Source organism: Narcine bancroftii, chromosome 5, assembly GCF_036971445.1.
Source record: "Narcine bancroftii isolate sNarBan1 chromosome 5, sNarBan1.hap1, whole genome shotgun sequence".
Lineage (NCBI taxonomy): Eukaryota > Metazoa > Chordata > Chondrichthyes > Torpediniformes > Narcinidae > Narcine > Narcine bancroftii.
Window position 1 is genome coordinate 194,697,705 of NC_091473.1, and position 17,923 is coordinate 194,715,627.

A 17,923-nucleotide genomic window follows, 5' to 3' on the forward strand; every position below is an offset into this window, starting at 1 on the left:
TTTAGAAATTAATTTTTTAAATTCCCCAGGAAACTCATTGGGTCCAGGTTGTAATGAGGAAATAGCAACTGTTATTTCCTTTTGCGAGATAGATTGATCTACTCTGATTTGACTATCTGAAGAAATCTTGTGGGTATTCAATCTGTCTAAGATTTTTTTTATTAAATTACTTTCATTTTTACATTCAGAAGAGTATAGTTTGGAATTGAATCTTTTAAATGTATTATCTCCAAATTATCTGAAGTCATAATACCATTATCTTTGCAAATCTTATAATGTGATGCTTACCATCAAATCCTTTCAATTGGTTAGCCAAAAATTTACCAGATTTATCACCATGAATGTAAAATTGACTTTTAGATTTCAAAAGTTAGCATTTGACTGGATATGTTGAGAGAAGATCAAATTTAGTTTTAATTTCAATCAGTTTTTTGTAAACATCTGAGTTTTTAGTTTGAGCGTATTATTTATCTGTTTAATTTGTTTAATTGTTTAATTAACTCAGATCTTTCTTTATTAGTCTCCATTTTTTTAATTAACAGTATATGAAATTATTTGCCCCCTAAGAAAAGCCTTCAAAGTATCCCATATAACTAAACTAGAGGTCTCTGAAGAGAGATCAGTATAAAAAAATAAAGTGATCTTTTTTTCCCTAAGTTTAACAAAGTCCTTAACTGATAATAATTCTGAATTGAAGTGCAGTGTCTTTCATCTTGAGGAACATTAGGAAGAGTCAATGACATTGTAAAAGGGGTGTGATCAGATATTACAATACTGTGGTATTCAAAAAATGATTTAATGAAATTAAATGATTATCAATAAAAAATAATCAATACATGAGTAAGTGTGATGGGGAGAAAAGAATACTCGATTAGTAAGATTTTAAAAACGGCAAACATCTAAAATGCCATAATCCGATAGAAAAGAATATATGAATGAGGCCTATTTGTTTAAAGTAGCCGGTTTAGAAGATGACCGATCCAAGAAAGGATCCAGACAGCAGTTGAAGTCTCCACCGAGAATAAGCGAATATAAACTTAAATCTGACAATGAAGTTATAAAATTTCAAAAAACTGCGTATCATCAACTTTGGGAGCATAAACATTTGCAAAAACCACCATTTTATCATGTAATTTCCCTGAAACAGTAACAAAACAACTGTTAGAATCCAAAACAGCATTATGTATACTAAAAGGAATATTCTGATTAATAAGGATTGTTTCCCCTCTAGATTTAGTTTGAAATTAAGAATGATATTGCTGGCCCTTCTACCATGACATCAGGCACGAAACATCACTGCTGCGCATATGTCTCTCCTGTATAAATATAATTGCAGCTTTAAGTTGTTTTAAATGCGAAGCCACTTACCTTTGTTTTACTGGATGATTTAGACCTTTCACATTCCAACTCAGGAACGTAATAGGATTAGCATAATCACTCAGTTATAGAAAGTATACACCAACAATAAAACTAATCTTAGCAGTTCCAATGCGCATGTGCAAAACCGAGTTCTTGCAGCATGCACAATGATCTCTGGCCTACAGATAGCCTTATTAAACCAGACAGTACAACTCCATTGGCTGGAACAGAAGAAACCATAACAATAAAGCACCATGGCAGCACAAAGCACCCATGATCCCCATTCTTCTTCAGTCCCATGCCCCTAAGGTTGCTGAATAGACCAACAGAGTGTTAATTAATTCTAGAAACCAAATATCTTGCAGTAGAGATTAGGTGTTCCCACTCTAAAACAAAACAATAAACATTACCCCCGCAGCTGTTCATAACAAACCAAAAGAAACCATGTTTAAATACAGTAAACATTAAAAAAAATTAAAGACCTCATGAATACAATCAAAGTGTGTTGAATTCTTTTCCTTCAATCCCAAATTAAATTAACTCGCAATAACAATGCTTTCCCTGTGAAAGCCTTAAAAACAAATGAATGTACCTTTAACATATTAAAGTTCAATCATTGGTTCAAAGCAGCCATTCAGCAGAGAAAAAAGAATATCATTCAGGAGGTTACAAGCGTCCTCTGCTGTACCAAACAATTTCTTGCTCCTGTTGAGAAGAGAGAGGTGAAGACATGCTGGGAACAGCAATGAAAGCTTACAACCTCGCTTGTATAACTGACAACTTCCTTGTAGAAGGCCCGCTGCTTCATAACTTCAGGAGAATAATCTTCCACAATTCTAAATGCTTTGCCTTGATATTGCAGGGTACCTTTACAATGGGCTTCACGGTTCAGCAGTTCCTTTGTTTGATAGCGATGTGGGCATATAACCACTGAACGTGGTTTTTGCCTCAATTTAGGCTTAGGGAATAATGAATGATGTGCTCTGTCAAGCTCTGGTGATGTCGGAAACGTATCGTCTCCATACACCGTAACCAACAAATCAGAGAAAAATGTACTAAGCATTCTAGTTTCAGTATCTTCAGCCAAGCCCTACAATTCGCAGGTTCTGCCGCCTACTTCAACTTTCCAAATCGATAATTCTCGCCGTTACTCTCTTATTCTTGTCCTCCAGGTGGCAGTCCCGGTCATTCGAATTCTTTAAAGTAGATTCTACTAAGGTCATACGCTCACCTTGTTCTTCTGTAGAATGACAGATTTTCCAGTGCCAGAATCCTGCATCAATAAATTATTTGATTTGTTCAAGTACATCAGAGGAGCCTTCAGTACTCAGGTTTGCCTGTGTATTAGGCAAAGTTTCTTGTTTCTTTCCATGTTTCTCACTTTTAACCGATCTTTCCAGCTCTTGTATCCATTTTCAAATACAAAATATGCAATTCGACATAACTTTGAAAGATTTTTTTAAAGTAAATGGGAAAAAGTATACTGGAGGTATGGAGCTGTGATAGAGATGTCTACTCCATAGCACACTCTAACAGGAAGTCTGATGCAATCTCAAAGAAGGTTCACCAGCAGCTATACTTAGTGAGGAGTTTGAGGAGATAAGGTACGTCACCGGACTCTTGAAAACTTCTACAGGTGGACCGTGGAGAGCATCCTGGCTAATTTCATCGCTGCCTGGTGTGGAAGTGCTAAGGCTCACGGCAAGAAAAAACTCCAGAGGGTTGTAACTCGGCCTACTACATCACAGGCACCAGTCTTCATTCCATCAAGAACATCTACAAGAGGCTGTATCTTAAAAAAAGCAGCCTCCATCTCCACCCAGGCCATGCCCTCTTCACTCCGCTACTATCAGACACCTGAAGACGATTACTCAGTGGCACAAGAACAACAACTTCTCCGCTGCCATCAGATTCCTGAATGAACAACCAACCACAGACACTGCCTTAATTTGACTTTTTCTTTATCTTGGACTTTATTTATTTATTTCCTACGGTGGTTGATATAAATGTTTGCACCATGATGCTGCTGCAACAGTGAATTTCATGACATGTTCACGACAGTAGATCCTGATTCTGAAAATGTCATAGAGGAATGAGAGTAAACAATAAATCTGCAGATGTTGGGTTCTACAGCGATACACAAAAGTGCTGGAGAATCTGCAGGTTACGCAGCATCAATGGCGAGGAAAAGGCAATAGATGTTTCTGGCTTGAGCTCCTCTTGAGGAGGCCTGAATAAAATGGTGTGGGAAGTGGAGCGGACTTTCTATGCACTGTTGTCTGGATTTTCTTAAATTTAAATTTAGATATACGGTCCAGTAGCGAGCCCTTGCTGCCCAATTACACCCACTTGACTTACAACCCTCATACATTCTTGGAGGGTGGGAGAAAATGGGAGCACCTGGAGGAAACCCACACAGACATAGGGAGAACGTACAAACTCCTTATAAACAGCGCCAGATTCAAACCCGCGTTGCTAGCACTATGCTTCCCCAAATTACATTTATCTATTTTCTCATGCATTCATTATGTTTGTTGTTTGCCTTCTGTACCTGGGGAGCTGCAGTGAGTAAGATTTTCCTTGCATCTGTGAATTGTAGCTCCGTATGTGACAGTGATCAGACATCGCTGGCTAGGCTAGCGATGTGTTATCCGTGAGCAGTGTGGGCTTCACTCAATAAAGAAACATGTTGCTGGAGACCTGTAACCACATCAGATGCGATGGCAGATTTCCCTTCTCGTAATGAGTCAGATGTTTTCTTCTAAACAACAAACTGATGGTTTCATGGCTGGTCACTGCAAACTGTGAGTAAGATTCCTTTACTGAAATGTAGTAGTACAGCAATGTTTAATGCTGCATCCTTCCTTCATTGTTTATGGCTACAACTCGTGGACCATCACAAATGCAATTGGAAAAAAGAATCAATGCGGCAGAGATGTGGTTTCTCTGAAGAATGCTGTGCGTATCATATACAGACAGGATAACAGATGAAGGAGTTCTACAAAGAACAAAAGCAAAATGTACATTACTTACAAGAATCAGAAAACAGGAATCAAATTCTTGGGTCACATGCTAAGAGATACATTGGAACATTTAGTCACAACTGGAAAGATGGAAAGAAAAAGAAGCAGAGACAGACAGAGAATGAAAATGATTGATGGATTAAAACAGGGGAGGCAATAACTACAATTCAGAGGGTCTGAGACCGTGATGGATGGAAAGACATGATCGCCCATGCCAAATGGGAAGGCATCTGAACAAACGAATACTACAGAACATACAATATTACCCAAAATTGCTTTCTGCCTGCCATCAGCCAAAGAGTCACCGTTACTGTCACCTGGCAGTAAGAGAGAAAGTGAAGCAGAAGAGAGTCCCTTCAGAGTCACTGAGTGTCCATGGATGCACCTCCAGTGCTCCCACAGCCACTGCAGCCATACAAACTCCATTTCGGTCCTTTAGTAACCCGAGTTCCAGATCCAAACCTCCAACACAATCAGGAAGCCTTCGGCATTTGGGGGCCCTTCTTGTACTCAGCACCCTCTCAAATCCTGGTTCCCATAAACCAGTCTCCAGCAGCCTGTGAAACACCCAGAGCCACAAGTAGCTCACAGCCTGTGTGGGTCACTCAGCTGCTGAGCCCCTCGTTGGTCCTCTGCAGTAGTTACCATCTACTGGGTCCTTCAACCATTGAGTCCTTCGGTGGTCCACCACCTGGGTCGTCTCCTCTGTTTCTCCTTCTCAACGGGGGGGGGGGGGGGGGTGTTCTCCCTGTTTTTGCTGCCCTGAGCCAGCCCACTGCACCCCTGGAGTTTGCTACCCCTCAAGGCCACTGCCAAGCACAGGCACAGCCATCTTGGGCACAGACCCCGCAGTTGCAGAATTTTAAACACCGTCAGCTCATTTAACAGGCCATTTAAAGCCTGTTCAGCGACTTTAGCATTAGGGCTGGGCAGTTGAACCCTTCGAGGCAGCGCTGTGTCTCTGCTTTCCTGGGTTTGCACCAGCGGCAGCGCTGCCTTGCTACAGCTCTGGCAGCGCCACCATTTTTCTGAAGTGAATGGTAAGGACAGGGCAAAGCCAAATGGATTAGATCATAGAACAGTACAACAGTACAGGCCCTTCGGCCCTGATGTTGTGCCGGCCCATACTTTTGTTTTTAAAAAAAGTACTACACCCTCCCTACCCTGAAACCCTTTACTTTTCTTCCATCCATGTGCCTGTCCAAGAGTTTCTTAAAAGCCCCTATTATTCCAGCCTGTACCACCATCCCTGTCAATGCATTTCAGGCACTCACAATTCTCTGTGTTAAAAAAAAACTTACTCCTGATGTCTCCCCTAAACTTCCTTCCCTTCACTTTGTAAAGACGTCCTCTGGTATTTGCAACTCCCGCCCTGGGTAAAAGGTGTTGGATGTCTACTTTATCTATGCCTCTCATAATTTTGTAGACCTCTATTAAGTCTCCTCTCAGCCTTCTACTCTCCAAAGGCTAACCTTGCCTCATAAGACTTATTTTCCAATTCAGCAACATCCTGGTATTCCTTGAAGAAGGGCTCAGGCCCAAAACGTCGGCAGTATATCTCTGTCTCCTGTGGATGCTGAAAGATTGGCTGAGTTCCTCCAGCAGTTCAATATGTTTTTGCAACATCCTGGTAAATCTCCTCTGCACCCTCTCCATAGCATTTACTCATTCCTAAGATTAAGTGACCAGAACTGAACACCATACTCTTAAGTGTGGTCTCACCAAAGATTGTAGAGTTGGAACATGACCTCTTGACTCTTGAACTCAATTCCATCCACCCCCCCCCCCCCCCTTCATGAAGCCCAACATCCCAAAGGCCTTCTTAACCACCCTATCAACCTGGGCAGCGACGTTGAGGGATGTATGGATTTGAACCCCAAGGTCCCTCTGTTCATCTACTCTCCTAAAAACCTGTAGTCGGCCTTCTAATTTGTTTTTCAAAAATACATCACTTCACAGATTGAACTCGGTATGCCACTTTCTTGCTCAACTCTGCATCTTCTCTATATCCTTTTGTAACCTACGACAACCTTCAGCACCATCCACAACTCCTCTAACCTTCGTATCAACTGCAAACTTACTGACCCATCCTTTCACCTCTTCATCCAGGTCATTTATAAAAATCACAAAGAGCTGCGGTCCCAGAACAGATCCCTGTGGAACTCCACTAGTCTCTGTTCTCCAGGCAGAATACTCTCCATCTACTTCTCCTCTCTGCTTTCTACATACATAGCCAAGATTCCTGGATCCCATACCTCATGACTTTCTGAACAAGTCTCTCATGGGGATTTTGTCAAATGCCTTACTAAAATCCATATAAACCATATGTACTGCCCTACCCTCATCAATTTCTTTTGTTACCTCCTCAAAAAACTCAATTAGGCTTCCCTTCCTTGAGTAGACTACTTCTCCAAATGCTCATAGATTCTATCCTTAAGAACCCTCTCCATTTGTTTGCACACCACTGACATAAGACTCACTGGTCTATAATTCTCAGGATTCTCCCTATTATCTTTTAAATTAAGGGGATTACATTTGCCATTCTGCAATCGTCCAGCACCTTCCCTGCAACCAGAGGACAAAGTTCATAGCTACTGCCCCAGCTATCTCTTCTCACAGCAACCTGGGGTATGTCACATCCGGCCTTAGGGACTCATCAGTCTTAATGTTTTTAAGAAGATCCAGCATTTTCTCTTCCTTAATCTCAACATTGTTCATCACACAGGCCTGTTCTAATCCGACCTCACCCTGATCAAGGTCCGTTTCTCTTGTGAATACTGAGGCAAAGTATTCATTTTGGACCTCCCCAACCACCTCCCCCTCCAGACACATTGCCTTCTTTATCCTTTAGCGGCCCCACCTTCATTCTCGTCATCCTTCTGTTCTTCACATACACATAGAACACCTTAGGGTTCTCCTTAATCCTACTTGCCAAGGCCGCCTCATACCCCTTCAACCTCTCCTAGGTACTTTCTTAACCTCCTTCTTGGCTACCATATTCTGAGTCCTTCCTTCTTTCTCTTGACTAACTGCCTCACCTATTTCGTCAACCACAGTTCCCCTTTCCTACTGTCTTTTCCCTGTCTCAGAGGGACAAACCTATTCTGAACCCAGCACAAGTGGTCCCTAATCTTCCTCCACATTTGTTCTGTGCCTTCACACTTGAACATCTGATTCCAATTTACTCTCGCTAGTTCCTGCCTCATCCCATCATAATTAGCCCATTTCCAATTACACACTTTCCCATTTTGTATGTTTTTATCCTTAGCCAGAGCAATACTAAACCCCAGGGGGTTGTGGTCACTCTCACCAAAATGCTCACTCATCAAGAGGACCGCCACCTGACTAGGTTCTTTACCCAAAATTAGATCCAGTACGACCTCTCATCAGTTGGTCCACATACTGTGTCAGGAACCCTTCTTAAACACACCTGACAATTTTAGCCCCATCTATTCCTCTTGTGTGAAGTGGCCTGTGTGAAGTGCCAGTCAATATTAGGGAAGTTGAACAACAACCCTGTATTTCCTGCACCATTCCAAAATCTACCTGCGTGTCTGCTCCTCGGAGTCCCGGGGGCTATTTTGGGGCCTATAGCACAGCACAGTGATAGCTCCCTTCTTATTTCTGACTGCCACCCACACCAACTCAGTAGACACTCTCTCTGCAGCATCTTCCCTTACAATAGCCATGTTACTATCCCTGACCAGCAATGCTGCTCCCCTCCCCCCCATTTCTACCTCCCATCCTATTCTTTTTAAAACACCTAAACCCAGGTACATGCATCAACCAATCTTGCCCTTCCTCCAGCCAATTTTCAGTAACGCCCACAACATTGGAGTTCCACGTACTGATCCATACTCTAAGTTCAACTAGACACATTTCAATCCCTCTAACTATATACCTTTATGTTTTGTCCCCTGCCTGTCCTTCCTCACCAACTCAGAACACATAGCATCATGCTTTGTCCTTCTCTAATCTCTGCACTCACATTCTGATTCCCACCCCCTTGCCAAACTCGTTTAAACCCTCTCCAACAGCTCTAGCAAACTTGCCAGCCAGGATATTGGTCCCCCTCCAATTCAGGTGCAGTGCGTCCTTTTTGTAGAGATCAGAACTTCCCTAGAAGAGATCGCAATGATCCAGAAATGCACCCTGCACCAACTCTTCAGCCACTCATTCATCTGCCACAATGTCCTACCCTCTTGGTGTGTGATACAGGCAGCAATGCCGAGATTAGCACCCTTGAGGTGCTGTTTTTTAACTTTTTTCCTAACTCTCTATTTTCGCTCTTCGAACCATAGAACTCTACAGCACAGAAAACAGACTTCTTTGAATCAGTGCCGAACCATTTTTTTTGGCATAGTCCCACTGACCTGCACACAGTCCATAGCCCTCCATTCCTCTCCCATCCATTTACCTGTCCAAATTCTTCAATGTTAAAATTGAGCCCGCATTCACCTCTTCAGTTGGCAGCTTGTTCTCCACTCCCACCACTCTCTGTGTAAAGAGGATCCCTCTCATATTCCCGCTAAACTTTTCCCCTTTCCCTCTTAACCTATGTCCTCTGTTCGTATCTCATCTACCCTAAGTGGGAAAAGCCCATCTACATTTTCTCTACCTCATAATTTTAAATACCTTTATCAAATCTCCCCTCATTCTTCTACGCTCCAGGGAATAAAGTCCTAAACTGTTTAACCTTTCCCTGTAACTCAGTCCCTGAAGTCCCAGCAACATCCTAGTAAATCTTTCCTGTAGTTATGTGACCAAAACTGCACACAATACTCCAAATTTGGCCTCATCAATGTCTTATACAACTTTACTAATAACATCCCAACTCCTATACTCAAGACTTTGATTTATGAAGGCCAAGATGCCAAAAGCTCTCTTTACAACCCTATCCACCTGTGATGCCACTTTCAGGGAATTATGTATCTGTATTCCCATGCCCCTCTGTTCCAACCCACTCCTCCATGCCCAACCATTTATTGTGTACGACCTTTCTTGGTTTGTTCTTCCAAAATGCAACAGCTCACACTTCTCTGCTTTAAATTCCATCTTCCATTTTTCAGCCCATATTTCCAGCTGGTCTAGATCCCTCTGCAAGCTTCGAAAACCTTCTTTGATGTCTACAACATCTCTAATTTTAGTGTCATCTGCAAGCCGGCTGATCCAATTTATTTTCCTCAATTTTTTTTTGCCAGTTGCTTGAGGCTGCCGGTTGCTTGAATTCCAGATACCAGGGGGTTTTACTTCATAGTGATTTAGCTGAATTAAGCTGCCATGGTGAAGTGTGAACTCTTGTCTCCAACCCAGTGGCCCAGAACTCAGAACATTAGTATGGTAAAGATCTGGATTTCTGATCCCATCCTGTCAACCACCACCAGTTGTTCATCTATGACTTCTATGTTCTCCGTCATAACACAAAAATAAATTCTTGATTGAGCATTAAAGCAAACAGGCTTCATAAAGGAATGATTAACAACTGGACAGTCCCTGAACTGGACTGATGTTTCCCTGAGTGCTGTGACATTTTACACTGAGCTCTTTTTTTTTAAATATTTTATTTAACACACTGAGCTCTGAATATACTATAGAATGAGAAGCAGAGAAAGTTTCCACTTCAGGGGAATACTGACCAATCTCACTTGGATTTTTTTGTCTGGATACTCTCCAACTGGATGGCATTTACATTGACTTCTGCCATTTCTGCTGGCCTAACTTGCCTTTCCCTTTGTCTTCTTTCCTCCAGATATTCACTCCTTTTCCTCTCCATTCGCAGAGCCAACTCCCCTTCCCCCTCCCTCCCTTATCCAACTATTACCTCCTGCCTTTGGGACTGTGCTCCTTCCCTCCCCTCCACCATTTCCTTCGGGCACCTGCCTACATTTTGTCACACCTTGATGAAAGGCTCAAGCCTGGTTTCAGTTGTTAATCATTCCTTTATGAAGCCTGTTGGTTATGTATCTCTATCTTTGCTATATAAGGTACACTGTTTGATCAGCTGAATTTCTCCAGTGTTGTGTTTTTACTGACCCAAACCTTTTGTCTTTAATAAGTAAAAACACAATCCAGGGAGGACACCACAGCAAGCGGGGAGGAGGGATAATGAGGTGAATAGAGAGGGAAGGGGATGGAGAGCTGAGGGAAAGAAGACAAGGGGAAGGGAAGGGAGGGAGAATGGAGAGTAGGTTAGCAGAAACATGTTAATTCCATCCGACTGGAGAGTGCCCAGATGGAAAATCAAGTGTGAGTGGTCTTGGTGAGATAGTACACAAGGCCATGAACAGACTTGAGCGTGGGTGTGGGATGCAGAATTGAAATGGTTGGCCATTGGGAGATCGCTGTCACTGATGCAGACAGAGCGAAGGTGCTCAGCAAAGCTACCTCCTAGTCTGCGCCCAGTCTCTCCAATGTAGAGAAGGCCACAAAAGGAGCACCTAGATGCAGTAGACCACTCCTGCGGATACACAGTGAAATGCTGCTTCAGTTGAAAGGCCTGTTTGGGGCCACAAACTGTGTTGAGGGAAGAGGTGGGTGCAAGTGTGACACCTCCTGTGGCCACAGGGGAAGGGCCGGGGGTCGATTGGTGGGGAGAGATGAGTGCACAAGGGAGCCACGGAGGAAGGCAAGAGAGGAGGAGAGGGGAAGATGCGTCTGATAATAGGATCGTTGTAGGACCCTGATATTATGGAGAATAATGTGTTGGATGTAGAGGCTGGTGGGGTAGTATGTAAGAACAAGGGTAATCCTGTGTTTGTTGTGTCTGGGACCAGGGTGGGCCAGAGCAGATGAGCGGGAAATGGAAGACAAGCGGGTGAGGGGTAAGTTGATGGTGGTGGAGGGGAAGCTACGTTTGTGATCTGGACTGGAAGACTTCATCTTGGGAACAGATGCGGCGGAGATGGAGAAATTGTGAGAAGGGAATAGATTCCTTGCAGAGGACAGGGTGTGAGGAAGTGTAATCAAGGTAGTTGTGGGAGTTTGTAGGTTTGTAAAATGTCAGTGGAAACCCCATCTCCCGAGATGGAGGAACTTTAATACATGCCTGCCACCCTGCTGCATTGGTTGGTGGTCTTTTCCAATATCGCATGTGTGGAAGAATATGAGCAAATCTGCCCTTAATTTAGTTAGGCTGATTGTACCTGGAACACTGCCTGAAATAAGTCAGTATAAACCTGTGATTATAGTAATGGCAGGTTCATAAATGGTAATTGGTTGATGATAATGTTTCAAGTACTTTTCATTACTGAAGTGCCATCTGTGCAGAAAGCATCCTTTGAGCAGATAAACTGTGAGTGTCTTTTCAGGTTGGTTACATCCAAAGGCCACTGTTAATTGGACATTGCTCAGGGACACATTCATTCATCCCACTTGTTGTTTCTGTGACTCTGTCAGAAGGCTGCCATGTCCCTTCCATTGATGATGCCACAAGGCCAGTAATGACAGTTCGGCCATCAGAAAGCCTGTTGGTATCGCATTCTGAGCGCCCTGTGATGTCAAACTCAGGGTAGGTCAACCTTTTCCAGGAGCTCTATCAAGAGCCTCCAGGCCAGCTGCATCACAGTGTGCTATGGTTGCTGCAGAGAAATGGATCAAAGATCAATCCACAGGACCATCAGAGCGGCAGGGAGGATCTCTGGGGGCTACGTCCCCTCCCATCGACATGATCTACCAGAATTGTTGTCTGAAGAGGGCGCGCAAGATCATTGAGGACCTCTTCCACCCTGCACACAGCATCTTTCAACTGTTCCCGTTGGGGAAGAGATACAGGGGGATCAGAGCTAGCACCACCAGGCTGAGGAACAGCTTCTTCTCACAGGCAGTGAGAATGCTGCATGACTAAAGGAACTGCTCACACTGACCCTCCAAGACCCTCATATTCCTGAAGCAATATATTTATTTGTATAGGTGAAATCCTTTGAAAGCTGTTTCATCGGGTAGCACTTGAGCAATCAGATGACAATAAACTTGACTTGAAACCTGGTCCAACCCCTTGTGGTTAGGATTAGGATTGACTCCAGCAAGTCAACGGGCAGGGACAAGGTAAGAGGTGGTAAAGGCTGAGCCTTCAGCAGTGGATTTATGCCAAAAGTGGAAATGAGAATTTCACATGGAGATTAATTCTTTGGATGTGCTAGTCTTACACTGACATAATGCAAGATAAAGTATAGTGAAACCACAGCAAACCATTGTTGGTGAAATATTATGGTCTTGGTGTCTGGGCAGTGGAGAGGCAAAGTTAGACAATGGATCAAATTGGGCTGGCAGTGTGATCCGTGTGAAACCCAGTAAAAGGGCCTTATAGTTTTGTAAGCTGCACCAACTTTTGCTATTTCTAACCTAGTCTGTGTACTTAAACCTAGGTTGTAAATACTTGCAGGTCCACCATTGACCACTGTGGCCACCCCTCCTGCCTTTCCGCCCCTTTACCTGATGCCCTTTCTTTGTCAGTAGGCTACTCCACTTGCTTTTTGGGAGAACGTTTCATGTTATCATGCCCCCCGCTGGTTCTTGATCCTTGCCCCTGCCTCATAAACAGCTTCATAAAGCCACTGTGCTCGATCATATTATTTCCTAATTGTCTTTATTTTTCCAGCAACTGATCTTTTTTCAATTTGCTAATTTTTTTTCCTGCCCCTCTTTTTTGGTAGGATGGCAGTAACTATGTTTTCAGAATCAGAATTTATTGTCATGCTTAGCATTTAGGGCAATGCTTTTACAGCACCAGTGATCGGGACTAGACCTGGGATCGAATCTCGGGCTGTCTGTAAGGAGTTTTATGTTTTCCCCCTGTCCGCGTGGGTTTTGCCCAGGAACTCCAGTTTCCTCCCACCATTCAAAACGTACCTGGAATGTGGGTTGATGGGGTGTAAATTAGGCGACACGGACTCATGGGCTGAAATGGCCTCTTATTGTGCTGTATGTCTAAATTTTAAAAATTTGAGGATGTGTCATGAAATTTGTTGCTTGGCAGCAGCATTACAGGTGTAAAATTTAATATAAATTACTTTATTTTAAAAAAGTGATTACAAATAGATAGATAGATGGATTTGTGCAAAGGGAAAGAAAAAATGACTCAGTGCCTACAGTTCCTTGTCCATTCTCCTGTAAATGTTCTTCATGGATTGAAGATTAATGCCCACAATGGCACTGGCCAAGTTCACAACCCCCTGTAGCCTTTTCCTATGCACTGGCACCTGCACACCAGACAGTGATGCTCTCCACGCTCCACCTGCAGAAATTTGCAAGAGACTTTGGTGACGTACCAAACCTCCTCGAACTCCTCACAAAGTCTAACCACTGGTGAGCCTTCTTCGTGGTTGCACCGACCCGGAGGCCCCAGGATAAAGCTTTAGAGATCTTGACATCCAAAGAATTTGAAGCTCTTTTCCACCTTTCATCTCGCTGAGATGGTTCCAGGGTCCAGAAGTTTTTGAAGGTCATTCATCCATTTCACTGTCCCTTCAGCTGTGAGGTGACTGAGATGGCAGTCCTGCAAACTTTTTTTTAACCTTCTACAGTCATTATCTTTTTTGTTTGCCCCAAATATGTCACTTCTCATTGGTTTCTTTAGTAGTAGAATGTTTATTGTTTAAAATTATACGGTCAATCCTCTGATTTTCCTTTGGATAAGTAGTTGGTTCAAACATTGTTATGTACCATATGAACTAGATCCTCATCCTATGTAATTGACAATCTAGATTCTGATTTATCAAGTTGTCCAAGTTCATTTCCATTTGAGTGTAATGTATAACCAGATGAAACAGCATTTCTCCAGTCCACGGAGCACACACATAGACACATAATACACAGCCCATATCCACAATGTAAACATTAAAATATAATATAATGTATATATGTTTTATTTAGAAGACCCAAGTCTTGTGATCAATTCTACAGGATCCTTTATGATCTGATTACTAATTTGCCTTTCTCATTGCACAAGATTATCATAAATATATTCTGTAAACATGTCCATCAAAAACTGACAATTCTATTTGCCCATTGTATCTGGTGAAATACGAGAGTTTATCAATGCTGGGATAGCAGTAAAAACACAGAAATGCTGGAGGGATTCGGCAAGACTCGCAGCGAGACCTTGCAGAGTTCTTCCAGCATTTCTACGTTTGTACTTATGACCATTGTATTACTTTTCATACCATGTTTCTCTTCCTCCCCAACAGCACAGCCACTGACATGTGCTGTGCTTTATGTCTATTCTGAACTTGTCTGCAGCCACACTCCTGGTTTCACATTCTTCTATTCAAACATAAATGCTCACTGCTTCGGCTCCCCCAACTTTCCCACTCCCTTCTCCCATCCGGGAATGGCACCATTAGTGTAGAGGCAGCACCGTAAGTGTAGGGACGGCACAGTTAGCGTCGTGGTTAGCGAATGCTGTTTCAGCACCAGCGATCCAGGTTTGAAAACACCACTGTAAGGAGTTTATACTTTCTCGCCGTATCTGGTAGGTTTCCTCCCACTCTTTAAAATTTAGATCAATTGGGTATAATTTAGCAGCACAGGGATGAGTCCCAGAAGGGTCTGTAACATTTTAAATCCATTTTCCTAATGGAAAAAATTTTCCCATTAGTTCCCAGAAATGGTCACTGCAACCACAGCTCTGCGACCTTTGTAACCAGATCTTATTCCTTTTCAGGCTCAAGCTTGACATCCCGGGGTCCAAAACTAGGAAGTCCAGTCGAGGAAGCTATTGAGAACGTCATCCAGCGTGTAACACAAGATGGGTCCCAACAAATGTCCATAGAGAAGACGATAGAAGATGTAATTGCCAGCATGACGGCTGCACACCCTGAAAATCTCTTAACCCCCTCCTCGGGCAAAAGCTACAGTCAAGAAAGGTGCCAGAACAAACGAGCTGAAACACCTCCTTCCCAGACTGCTGGGGCAAGCGACTTCCCAGAGAATAGCCAGGCATCTGTCGATAAACAGGCTCCGACAACGAGCCACCGACTAAAGAAAGATCGGATCGAAGCCATGCAGTGCCAGGCAAGGAGAATGTGCAATTTCGACAAGATCCTGGCCACCAAGAAGAACCTGGACCACGTCAACAAAATTCTGAAGGCCAAAAAGCTGCAGAGGCAGTCAAGGACAGGTAACAACATCGTCAAGCGTAAGCGAGGGAGGCCCAGGAAGAGGGAGCTGTGCCTCCCTCTGCCCGACGCTCCCGCAACCCCTCCAGATGGCGAGAGGGTATCCAAAGAACAGGGTGAGAGTGCGGAGAAGGCCAGAGAGTCCGACACCATCATGGATGTAATCGAATCGGTGCTGCAAAGTGTGAATCAGCAACAGTCGGAACACAGGAAGGGGGTGAAACGGAAAAGGCACTTTGAGGATGAGTAAGTCCTGCTCCAGTTTTTGGGTCGTTGAAAGGTTAGACCATTGCACAGGAGCAGAATTAGGTTATTCGGCCCATCTTGTCTGCGCCCCCATTCAAATCATTCTCAACCCCATTCTCCTACCTTTAACTTATCAAGAATCGATCAACCTCCACTTTAAATCTATCCGATGTCAGCCTCCACATTAGACCATTCTGCAGATTCGCCGTTCTCTCAATATCTGCCACATCCAGCCCTTTCAACTTTTGATTGGTTTTAACGAGAAGTCCCTCATCCTTCTCAACTCTATCAGGTACAGGCCCAGAGTCTTCAAACGTTCCTCATATGTTATCCCTCTCATCCCTGGGGTCATTCACTTCTGGACCCTATCTGGTACCAGCACATCCTGGCTGAGATATGAGGCCCAAAATTGCTCACCTAAACATTTACATCCAGTGAGCCCAAGGGTTCCTAAATGGGTGAGATGGCATGTTTCCTGGAACATTTGACAGCTGAGGAATGTTTGACAGGTCTTGGACTGTTTGCCTTGGAGTTCGGTAGAATGAGGGGGACCTCGTTGAAGCATTTTGGATGTTGAAGGGCCTGGACAGAGTGGATGTGGCACAGTAGTTTTCCATGGTAGAGGAGTCGAGGACAAGAGGGCACAATTTCAGGATTAAAGGGCACCCATTTAAAATCGAGATACAAAGGAATTTCTTTAGCCAGAGAGTGGTGAACCTCTGGAATTTGCTGCCACGTGCTGTGGAGGCCAAGTCATTGGGTGTATTTAAGTCAGAGATGGGTATATGAATAGTCAGGGTATCAAAGGTTATGAGGAGAAGGCAGGGGAGTGGGGCTGAGAAGAAGAATGGATCACCTCATGATGGAATGGCAGAGCGGATTTGACAGGCTGAATGGCCTACTTCTGTTCCTATATCTATTGGTCTTAAGCCACAAACCCCATGGTCATGGGCTGATAGCCAGAAAGTAGAGTCAGCCTTTGTGTTTCTTTGAGCCATTGTGGTGTCAGGGTGCCTTGGTGTCCTAAAAATTTCGATGGTCTTCCAACCTCATCTCCTGACTCTCTGTGGGGTGTCCTGTGTGAATATTGGGGAGCACACAGGAGCAGTGGGTTGAGCTGCTACCTCGCAACCCCAGATATCTGATTCAAGTGTAACATTACACAAAATTGCATTTAGTCTGCCATAAGGCAGACAGAGATTAGCAGAAATTGCCTAGTGCCCCTTACAGTCAGAAAGAGAAGCAAAAGAGAGCTACCCAGACTCACCAAGTGTCTGTGGATTTGCTTCCAGTGCTCCTGCAGCCTCCACAGCCGCACAGCCTTCACTCCAAATCATCGGCAACCCGAGCTCCAGATCCTAACCTCTGACATGCTCAGGAAGGCTTGGGAGCCCCACCCGCCCTCTGCACCATCACCAACGTTTCGAGGATGATGTATCTTCACCTTTGCGACATAAAGGCACTGTTTGACCTGCTGAGTTTCTTCAGCGTTTGAGTGTTTTTTCATGGCTGATCTGATGATGGGCTCATCTCCGCCTATCTACCTTTTCCCATATTCCTTAGTTCCCGACGATGTAAAAATTTATTCTATCTTTCTTAAGTACTATTTCAATGGGCAGCGAATTCCACAGATTCCCCACCCTCTGGGAAAAGCAGTTCCTCCTCATCTCCATCCTAAATCTCTCTCTCTCTCTCTCCCTCTCTCTCTCTCTCTCTCTCTCTCTCTCTCTCACACACACACACCACTCACTCTCACTTTCTCTATCACTTTTTCTCACACTCTCTCTATCTCTCATTCCCCCTCTCACTTTCTCTCTCACTTTCACACCCTCACTTTCTCTCTTAACTCACTTTCACTCACTCTCACACTTTCTCTCTTTCTTCCTTTCTCTCTCTCTCTCCCTCTCTCTCTCTCTCTCTCTCTCTCTCTCTCTCTCTCTCTCTTACTTCCCCCTGAAACAAGTTGCCCTACCAGTCTCAGCATTTCTTTGTTTGGCCTGGGAGGCTGCGGATGAGTTAGAATATCGGACAAGATTTCAGAACAGTTCACATTCTCTGGGTAACGGCCCTAACAATCTCCATTTAGTGAACAGCGGGCACAGGCTAGCCCCTGAACAGCAATGTGAGAACCGCAGGTCAGCTCTGACAGTCTGCCCTTTTTCAGCATTGAGCCCATTTATA

The 17,923-nt window shown here is 43.8% G+C and overlaps 1 protein-coding gene across 11 annotated transcripts in view; it reads left to right on the top strand.

Moving 5' to 3' along the window:
* Positions 1-17,923, top strand: part of ash1l (ash1 (absent, small, or homeotic)-like (Drosophila)) — a 371,451-nt gene that overhangs the window by 231,711 nt on the left and 121,817 nt on the right. For all 11 annotated transcript variants that reach the window (XM_069940548.1, XM_069940547.1, XM_069940556.1 and 8 more), the window contains one exon: positions 15,043-15,742. In XM_069940548.1, coding sequence (XP_069796649.1) covers positions 15,043-15,742 — 700 coding nt within the window. The remainder of the gene's footprint in view (positions 1-15,042; positions 15,743-17,923) is intronic.